Genomic DNA, 10,441 nt, shown 5'->3' with positions numbered 1-10,441 from the left:
TTTGGCTTTCCTGAAACTTGCTTTGTAGACCAGGCTGGCCTTGAACCGACCTTCATACATGCTGTGATAGGCATGTCCAGAAAGACCACACATATAAATAAGTTAATAAGTATTTAAAAGGTGGGGGGGTTGAGGGTTAAAAATAGATGACTTAGAGGTTAAGAGCACTGGCTTTTCTTCTAGAGAATCCAGGTTCAAGTCTTAGCACCCATAGGGCTGCTCACAACCATCTGTAACTCCAGATCTAGGGAATTCAAAGACTTCTTCTGTCCTCTAATGGCACTGCACACATGTGGTACACAGACATACAGGCAGGCAAAAGCACTTGTATACGTAAAATGATAAACATTTTTGAAGACTTTTTATATACTTGGTTTATTTTTATTTTATGTGCACTGATGTTTTGCTTGCATGAATTTCTGTACAAGGGTGTTGGATGTAACTCCTTGGGACTGGAGTTAAGAGACAGTGGTCAGCTGCCCTGTGGGCGCTGGAAATTGAACCTGAGTCCTGTGGAAAAGCAGCCAGTACTCTTAACTGCTGAGCCATTTCTCAGTCCCAAGTTTTTTGTTTTTGTTTTTGTTTTTGTTTTTTTTTAAGAGAGATCGAGGAAAGAGGTCTGTGCCCTCTCTTAACTGCTCACAAAACTCAGTCTTCTGAGGTCACACAGCCAGTGCCTAGTTTTAACTATCCCTAGGGGAACAGTACCTGAAAACCAACACCTGATCCTATTGACCAAGGCTTCCCTCTTGGGGCTCTTTCTGCCCAAATCTCCTCAGATTTATATCCTTGGGGGACATGCCTGCCTATCTTTGCTTCTTCTTTTTACTCCACCTTGGCATCTGCTTCTCAAAGAACTGGGCTAACAGCATTTCCTTCTATGGCCGACCTCACCACCTCCACCATTGTATACCTCCCCCATCCTTGTACACACACACACACACACACACACAAACACACACACACACTCTCTCTCTCTCTCTCTCTCTCTCTCTCTCTCTCTCTCTCTGAGGAAAGGAGCTGAAAGCCCTTCATCATGGAAGTCCTAGAAGGACCTAGACATAGACCTTCTACTCTAGGGGAAATGGAAGGGCAGCAGAACTAGACGAAGGTTATGAGAGCATCTGGGGGTTCCCAAGGCCCAGACATGTCCCCCCTGAACAGAAGGGGAGCAGCAGGTCCAAGACTAAAAATCAGATATATCTTTTATTATCACATGAGAACTTCCCCAGTAGGAGCAAATGATAGCTGTTTGATGTGCACCATGGGCTCCTCAGATCCCTCTTCATCCCATCCTCAGTCAAAAAAGAGCACAAATGGGACCCCAATCCCAGACTCCAGCCTAGGGAAGTGATATGAAGACTAAGAGTCACATGGTCCCCAGTAACTGTTGGTGTGGCTCTTGGAGAGCATTGGACAGAAAGGAATCAGAAGCAGAGAAAGGGCCATGGGCCTGCCCCAAGTTGCCCAAAGCAGCAAGGAGGGCCACGAGTCAGAGCATGACAGCAGGCCCCTGAGCAGTGCACAGGCGTAGTGCAGTCTTACCAGGACAGTGGTTAATGTGTTTAACTAGGGGCTAGGAGTCTTAACTGGAATCCGTTAGTGTCTTCCCGATCCTAGCAGTAAGAGGCCACGGGGGACTTTGCGTTTGGTGGATATTAATGAGGGATTTTTTGCTGTGTTGAAGTTGGGGTACAGCCCCCAGTGGGCACAGGTGATTGAAGGGCAGCAATGATACTATACCAGAGTCCCTAGGGAACCCACAGTTGCTCACCAACATGAGGGGGGTGATTCTAGGAAGAGCAAAGTACAGGCAGCTGCTCTGCCAAGTTTAAGCCAAGTCTCTAGGTAAGCCGGACCAGCCGTTGAGAAGAGCCAGGAATACCACAGGAGGGTCAGGAAGATGTCCTTTGATGCAGAGCTGCTGGCCCAGCCAGAAGCTCAGGGTCCATTTATTTGCAGTACTCCTTCCTGAACTCTGGAAGCCAAGAAAACGGCTAATGTCTGCTCTCTGTCCTTCAGTCCCAGTGGGAAAGTCAACGAGGACATTTGGCATGACTTCCGAAGGCCCTCTCAAGGAAATGGCAGGGGATCCCTGGAGTGGGTCTCATGTGGGATGAGGGAGGTGAAAGTACTCACCTTTATCCAGATCCACGTCCTTGGCAGGCAGGGGACTGTGGGCCAGCCCAGCCCTCTCCTTCAGGATGTTATTTTTGTAATCTGGTTGGGGGAAAAAAATTAAGTTACACTCAAAAATGTACTTCCCCTGGACCCTCTGGCCCTCACCCCTACCTAGCTGGATGTCCTCAGTCCTATACGGAGCCTGGTCCCTTGTGGCTATAGCAAACTCCATCATGTTCACATCCTTCCTAAAGGGAGACAGACAGCAGTTTAGGAGGCCAGGGCAGGTCTGGGAGGAGAGTCGGGAAGGCAAACTCACCCCTTTGATTTCCCAGCTTTCCTGTCTGAGGTCTTGCATCCTGTGAAGACAGAGGTATTGGGGTCGGCCTCACTGTCCTGGGTTAATCTGGGCCCCTCTGCTCCAAGGGTCCTGCCTCACCTCCACTGTGACGGTGGCGTGTCGCCAGGACTACAGTGATGAGCAGCAAGATGAAAAGCAGTAGAGTGGCCAGCACATAGCCCAATTGCTGGAAGAAATGTGTGTGGTCCTCTGGGACAATGACGTTGATGATGCTGTGGCCACGGGCCATGGTGGGATCTAGTGGGAAATAGCAATCATCAGAAAACCTCTGCAAGCCAGGTGGTGGTGGCTCATGCCTTTAATCTCATCACTCAGGAGGGAGAGGCAGGTTGATCTCTGTGAGTTCGAGGCCATCCTAGTCTATAAAGCTAGTTCCAGGACAGCCGAGAAGAAACCCTGTCTCAAAAAACAAAAGCAAGGGCTGGAGAGATGGCTCAGCGGTTAAGAGCACCCAACTTCCAGAGGTCCTGAGTTCAATTCCCAGCAACCACATGGTGGCTCACAACCACCTGTAAAGAGATCCAATGTCCTCTTCTGGTGTATCTGAAGACAGCTACAGTGTACTTATATATAATAAATAAATAAATCTTAAAAAAAAAAACAAAAGCAAAAAAAAAAAAAAAAAGACAAGAAAGAAAGCTCCGCAATACATTTAGCACTCTAGGTCACAACAGGGACCCTTCTCAGGCTGCAAGCTGCACACATACCTGGGCTAGGAACACTGTTGTGACCAGACCCATTGCCAGGAGAAGCGCGAGCTGGTGGCTCAAAAACAGGCTCCGTGACCCGTAGGTGGAAGACTCGGCGCTCATGGAGACCACAGTAGTGGTGGTGCAGGTGGCAGGAATAGATGCCCTCATCAGCCGGCTCCAGGTCATCTATGCGTAGGGAGAAGTCCCCGCGTGCAAAAGCGTTGGTGTTCACCGACACGCGATCACGCAGGAAGGGTGGCCCGTAGGCTCGGCGCTCGCCGGATGCGTACAGGTCAAGCAATCGGTCAGCGCGGTCATGTGGCACGCCAGGTAGCTGTCGGTCCCAATGGACCACCTGCTGCGCCTCCTCTAAGTGGCGGTCAGTCCACAAGTGCTCACGGTTCACGCAAGTCATCAGAGCCGGTGCGCCGAGGGCCACCACCAACACTTCCTTCTCTCCGTCCCAGTATGCGCGACTTAATAGGGCTGCGGATGCATTGAGAAAGGCAGTCAGATCACCTCACAGAGGTGAGGAGGGGAAGATCGGGAGTCGGGAGTAAGGAGGCTAGGGATAGAACTAGCAAAGGAGGGTGAGGGGCACACTCACGATCGTCAGTGACCTCGAGGCGCACAGCCAGGCTCTCGTAGAGGTGGCAGTAGTGATGGTGCAGATTGCAGGTGTACACCCCTTCGTCGCCTCTCTCCACAGCTGCTTGGGAAGATAACCGTAGCTTGAAGGAACCCATCCTCCTCCATGGGCCCTCCCCTAAAATCCTTCGGTCCCCTCCACGGCCCCGCCCATCCAAGACTCCAACCTTTCGAAGGCCTCGCCGGGTCTTTCCTGTGTATCCGTTCTCCCTCAACCTCCCAGTTCCCTCCAGTTGCCCATCCCACCCCCATTCCTCCACACCTCCACCCCACCCCCATCCCAGCCGCCAAGGTTTCAACTTCTGCCGAAGTTGCCGTTCTACATCGTACCGCGGATGAGCAGCGAGAAGTTGCCGTCGTGGAAGGCAGAAGGCGACAGCAGGAGGCGGTCGCGATCGCGCGGCTGGTACACGCGCTGTTCCCCGGCCGAGTACATATCCACAAGTCGGCGCCCTTGGCTACCTGGGCCACCGCTGAGGTCCCAGTGGACCACGCGCTGGCGATCGTGCAGCCGGTCTTGGGTCCACACCATGCGCGGGCTCTGGCAGCGTAGCACCGCCTGAGTTCCGGCTGCCCAGCTCACCGCAGACTCAGACACCACAGAGCTGCTGGCTGCTGCGGTCCCTGGAGACCCTTGTCGGGAAGGGGGAGTCAGTGGCAGAAGTCAAGGTTGGAGGCAGGACGGATTAGGAGAGGAGTGGAGCCACAGCTGGGTAAGGGATACTAACCTGAGGACAGGACTGCAGAACCTGGAAGAAGAAGAGAAATAGAGCTGGAGGCAGTCATGGCGGTTTACTGCCAAGCTGCCCACTTAACAAGCTCTGGTAGAGAAGCTGCAGGAGTCACCTTAGTTTCCACCTTCCTGGCTATACAGACAGCTCTGGCTAGTGGGAAACCAGACATCTGGCAGTGAATAGTAGGAAAGGATGGGACTCTTTTGCAGGCTTGTTCTAAAGTGGGAAATTGAAGTAGCCATGGCTACATCATAGCAACAAGTCCACCGGAACTGCCCTAGTATGCGGCTGAGACAAACAGGAGTGGTGTGTGCATCTGTCCTGAGCCTTTAGGAACCTTCAGACCTCAGGCATTCATAGACCTGTCCCATACTCCCCCCCGCCTCCCCCACACACACAACAGTATGTACTTCTGCTGGCCTTCCTCCAGAGCAGAGACCCACAGTCCCAGAAGATGACACGGGACGTGGGGGTGAACCCTGATCTGACACCACTGACCCAAGTTAGAGAAAGTGGCATAAGGCCCAGGCTTTTAAGAAAAATGTGCGTGGTCAGCAGGCCAGAGTGGGCAGGTCTGAGGGGCTCTGAAAAGGGGCTGGAACAGACTCTACTAGCTCCTTAGCTGTCAGCCCCACTTAACCTCCCTCCCCACTGCATCCTGAGCAGCTGACCCTGGAGCCACACAGAAAGTGGGTACAGAAGGTACCCTTGACCACATTTCTCATTTAGGCCCCCTGGGATTTCTTTTAGAGTACCTGAAGGCTTCGTGCTCCTCTAAGTGAATTGCTATTTTGAGCACCCAGCCCTGTCCTTTTCTTTCATGAGGCCTCTCCACCCCTCCCAACCTAAGCCCAGACAGTTCACCCACTCTCTGCCCCACACCCAGTCCCACTCTCACACTCACTCTGAAGAAGCACCAGTTTCCACAACAAGACACGGGATAGCAGTTCCATGGCGCCTGCGGGGACTGCACCGTGCTTTGTCTTACTCAGCTCTAACTCTTCAGAAAAACAGCCGACCCCCTCTCTCTGCCAGCACCCGCTGACATCACGGAGCCCTGGGCCGGGTCTGTGCCCCGCCCACTGCGCTGCTCTACTGCCTGGCCTCCCCCATCTTGACTGGCCTATAATGCTGCAGACACCCTGTCCGGGCCCAGTTGGTGGGAGGGTCTTGAGTAGAGGCTCGGCCAGTCACTGGTCAGTCCTGGGGAGGGGCAGTAGCTCAGTCCTGGGACAGAAGAGGAGGCCTTGGATGTGAAGATTCCTGAGGCCATGTGGATGCCAAGCATCTGGTAAACTTCCTGAGCTTCAGCAGAACTGGTGTTTGAGGGTGGACGATCTGTCTCCCCTGCTCTGACATTCTCCTAAGTGATCAGCCAGCCCAGAGAACCTGGGCTGCTTTCTCTGTTCTTGTATTCTCCCTGCCAGATCAGGTGACTAACAATTTCACTTTAGCTGAGGGTGATTTTACTATGCCCTTCTCTGGAACCATAGTGGGCTCCCTGGGGACAGCATGATGGCTATGTGGTCCAGTTATCTTTAGGATCAAGAACAGCCAGTAATTCAGTCAGGCATATTGGCCCACACAATTAATTGAGCACTTGGGAGGCGGAGGCAAGTGGATCTCTGAGTCTGAGGCAAACCTGGTCTTTGTAGTGAGTTCCAGACCACCCACAGCTACACATGATGTTACCCTTCTCAAACAGAACAAAGTACAGCGAACCAGAAAAGTGAGCGTTAGCAACTCTGGGCAATGAGGACTGAATGTGAGTGTGGTCAGACTTTCCTTTATGACCTGACGACTGGGGCTGTCCACCTTCTTAAGGCAAACCCTACAGTCCTGAAACGAGGACTAGATTACTATGATCTGGGAAACCTCCACTTGAAGGAAAGAGGAGTGGAACTCCCTCAACAGAAAGCACAAATTTGAAGCCCTGGGAAAACAAAGTCATATAAACAAATGGGAAATAACAGAGTAGCACTGTGTACCCACCCGCTCCTACTAGTTAAGCAAACCTCAGAACAAGAAAGGAAAAGAATCTAAAGAAACCACAGAAGCCCTTAACTAGTCTAGGCCTCCTCTTTGGATATAATCGGTACAGGCCCTATCCCTGGGGTTTGGGGTGGGGTCCCCAAGTCCTCAGCCAAGCCAGAACCTCAGCCTAGCTGGCTCTTGGAGGGGAGGGGACAACAGGGAGGACCAGCTATGAGGCTCTAGGAAGCCCCTCAGGACTTAAGGGAGCCATCTCCTCTCCGGAATCTGGGCCACACAGAGCATGAACTTGGCCCTCATCTCTTCCCTGGGACTTTTATTCTGGAAAAAAACAAGTTCTACCCAGCAGGCCATCCCCCAATCCTCCCTTTCTGGCTTTCCATTATGTTTTTCTAAATGGCTTTGCCTTACTTGCTACAGCGTCTGTCCCTGCCCAACACCCTCCAGGTTGACCTCTGCCTCTGATCTTTGTCTCCCTTCTCCCCTCTCCCATGGTTGTCCCAGGTTTGTCCCATTTCTTTTCATGGAGGAAAAGTGTTCAGGAAGTGATGGACGCAGACACATAGGTGGTCCAGGCTGGATCCTAAATATGAGGGGGGAGCAGATATTTCCAGGTAGAGGACTAAGGAAGAGGCTCTTTGCAGACTCCTTGATCTCAGGGCTCCACTTGAGGTTCGAGGAACTCTCAAAAACTGCAAATCCCAACAACCTACTTTCAGGTCACAGGCAAGTCGCTGATACACCTATGGGAAATTCCCCAGAGACACGCATGTGGACCCTTGCCTAACACCTTTCCCTGTCCTATCCTCTGCTTCAGGCCAGAGGAGTTGAGATGGACAGCAGAAGTCTGTCTGCCCTCCTCCAACACCCCCCTCCCCCTTCACCACATCCTTAAGCAGGAAATAGCCGAAGATGAAAACTGGAGCCAAGCAGGCAGCCTGGGCTGCTAACCAAGCCACCTGCCCCTCCCATAGTTAAGGACATGAGCTACTCCGGCTCAGCTCCTTCCCTATCTGTACTGTGGAGGCCCTGGCTTCCCTTCTCCTTGCCCCTTGCTTCCCAGACCCACCTAGAATCTTTGTCCCTCTAGGAAGAAAACAGATCAGGACAAAGCAAAACCACTGACTTCATGGTGCTTTGGCCAAGCCTCAGCCAATCCAGAGCCCCAGACCTAGGGCTTAGGGGTGTGGCCAGACAAGAGGTATCAGCCAGCCCACTAGGCACAAAGACCAAGAATCCGATGTTGGCTCCTATTCCTGGTGACTTGGACATTCCAGGCAGCCCGGCTCATTGGGGCGAAAAACCACAGGACCAGAGATTTGGTGAAGCCCAACTCCCCCACCACAGACTTCTTGAGGTCGAAAGGAATGTAATCAGATCAGACACAGGCACAAACTGAGTTGCATATACACCCACTGTTACTCATCCATAAAGACCCACGTCGGTCTTCATCTAGCACTTACTAAACACCCAGCATATACCAAGCACTCAGGATTTAATGCTAAACTAGACAGATGCATCAGTCCCTGCCCTGTTGATAGACTAGCATACTTACCTTTAATAATTGATGTATTTATTTTATTTATTTATTGAGAAAGAGTCTATCTACATAGTCTTGGCTGCTGTGGAATTCAATATGTAGACCAGACTGGATTCCAATTTATCCAGATCCACCTGCCTCTACTTACCAAGTACTAGAATTAAGGTCATGCATCACTACACCTGGCTTATGATCATTTAAAAAATATTTGGGGTTGGGGATTTAGCTCAGTGGTAGAGCGCTTGCCTAGCAAGCGTAAGGCCCTGGGTTCGGTCCCCAGCTCTGGAAAAAAAAATTTTTTTATGGTGTGTGTGTGTGTGTGTGTGTGTGTGTGTGTGTGTGTGTGTGCATGCGCGTGTATGACTTGCATGTATGTCTGTGTACTACATGAACTGTACTCAGAGGCCAGATGACGGGATCAGATCTTCTGGAACTGGATGGAACTGGAGCTACAGGTAGTTGTTAGCTGGGAATCAAACCTGGATCCTCTGGAAGAGCAACAAACACTCTTAATCACTAGACCACCTCTTATGATCATTTCTAAACAAAAGTGGGATAGGCATGGTGGCACATTCCTGTTACCCCAGCATTCAAGAGGCTGGGGCAGGCGATCACCTTTAGTAAGAAGGACCTGTCTTAAAATAATGCCACAAGACTAGGTCTAGGCCATCTGGCTAGGGGTTGGCCTGATGGCCTATAAAAACACTGAGATGGTTTAGAGCTGCCATGGACAGACGAAAAAATGGAAAAAAAATGGTCTCTATCAAGACCTCATAGTCGGTAGAATTCATAGAATCCCCAAGACCATACACAATGGAGTCCCCTGTGTGACTGTGGGCAGCATAGTCATATGCATACTTGATCAGGCTGCATAACACTAAAAAGGGAGAGAATGTCCCTGCTCTGGTGACAAAGCCTCTACCAGAGCAGATGCAAAGAGCTCCTCCCTCCAGTCCAGAGGGAGCAGCTACCTAGAGGGCAACAGGGCAAGGTCTGAGGGTGGCCTTCGGAAGTCCAAGCCTGCAGCCAAGATAAAGTATCTTCATCCCTAATGCTTGGAGGAGTCAGATTCTGTGGTGACCTTGGTGGTCTAGAAGTGGGTCACCAGGCTACAGGGATACTCTCACGTCAGGCTTTTTAGACCCAGAGCAGAGCCAGACTGTGGAGTTGTAAGGGAACAAATGTGACTTGTACAGCAGTAGGGAGCTGTCCATAACAGGAGCAAGTACTCATTTCATAAGGAATGATTTACCAGTATCCACAGTTTATCAGTGAGGACTAGGTATGATAGGGGACCAACATGGATAAAGTGCTGGGTCAAAAAATCCATCTGCTGCTAGGATCTGTGTGGAACCCTCGTGTCCAAGAGGTGACAACCAGATGGTCCATGTACACCCTAGACCATAACATTCTACCCTCAGACTGGTTCAGGAGCCTTCTGTGAAGGAGTTGAACCCAAGCCTTTGCACATCAAAGCAGACAGTCTACCACTGAACTGCATCCCTGGACTGTTCTCTATGAGCTCTGATCCATTCCTGAGAAGTAGTCGCTTGCATATCTGTTGTTTCTTCTAGGGTCCAGACGATTAGCTCCATTGTGTTTCCTACACCAGAGGCAAATGCTCTGTGAACCCCATTCCAAAGGCCTGGGTATGTCTATGTCAGTTGCAAGGGCTCTTTTACCCTGGAGAGATCCAGGAGCTGCTGACCAGCTGAGAGAGACCCTGAGACCGACCAACCAACCAACCAAACAAACAAACAAAAACAAAACATAGAAATGTTATTTTAGGCGTCAGTCAAAACTTTTAAAAAAGATTATATATATGTACATATATATATATATAAATGTATATATGTTGTGGTTTGCCCTGGAGTTATCTGGTTATCTGTATTTTGATGCTAATTCTACTGCCCCAAGGACCGCTGCTTAGTCATGTACTCAGATTCAAGTGACTTCACCAGAATCTTCTCCCCATTTAATTTGTAAAATACAGGTGAGGGCAGGCACAGGATAGAAGGAGTCCTGTCATTGGACGAGAAGGAAAGATGGGTGGGAGAAAAGTTTGAAGGAAGAGGAGGAGACGGGAACGGAAGAGAGGAGGAGTTGGGAGAGTAGTTGCTGGACAACATGGAAGCTGAGGTTAAGATTCCATGCTGTATCTTTAAAGGTTGTTATGAATGTTCTTAAGGGATAGATATGTAATGAGCTTTTTTTTTCATTGATTTACTTTAATTTTATTGAGTGTATCGGGGAAGAGGGAAAATGGGTCAAGAGGGAGGGAGGGAGGGCAGGAGGGGCGGGCCATCTTTTCCTCCAAATCGGCCGTATGTAGTCTCCAGCTTCATGAAAAAGA

The 10,441-nt window shown here is 50.5% G+C and overlaps 1 protein-coding gene across 3 annotated transcripts; it reads right to left on the bottom strand.

The window, feature by feature from the left end:
* Positions 1-1,179: 1,179 nt before the first annotated feature.
* Mxra8 (matrix remodeling associated 8) lies at positions 1,180-5,660 on the bottom strand. 3 transcript variants are annotated; one of them, NM_001395588.1, is given in 10 exon segments: positions 1,180-1,978; positions 2,140-2,220; positions 2,293-2,369; positions 2,441-2,480; positions 2,561-2,719; positions 3,190-3,660; positions 3,782-3,883; positions 4,153-4,455; positions 4,551-4,571; positions 5,461-5,660. In NM_001395588.1, coding segments are annotated over 10 exon segments (1,329 nt in total). In that variant the 5' UTR covers positions 5,510-5,660; the 3' UTR covers positions 1,180-1,952.
* Between the last annotated feature and the right edge of the window lie 4,781 nt (positions 5,661-10,441).

This window comes from Rattus norvegicus, chromosome 5, assembly GCF_021556685.1.
Source record: "Rattus norvegicus strain SHRSP/BbbUtx chromosome 5, alternate assembly SHRSP_T2T, whole genome shotgun sequence".
NCBI classification, from domain to species: Eukaryota; Metazoa; Chordata; class Mammalia; order Rodentia; family Muridae; genus Rattus; species Rattus norvegicus.
The sequence above is the reverse complement of the archived record's forward strand: the minus strand, read 5'-3'. Positions and strand labels throughout refer to the sequence as shown.

Coding starts and splice junctions, on each gene's coding strand:
- Mxra8 (XM_087549528.1), bottom strand. CDS start 5,509: ATGGAACTGCTATCCCGTGTCTTGTTGTGGAAACTGGTGCTTCTTCAG. Junction 3,884..4,152: donor CTTCTCGCTGCTCATCCGCG/GTACGATGTAGA, acceptor CTTCCCAAGCAG/CTGTGGAGAGAGGCGACGAA. Junction 3,661..3,781: donor CCTCGAGGTCACTGACGATC/GTGAGTGTGCCC, acceptor ATGCATCCGCAG/CCCTATTAAGTCGCGCATAC.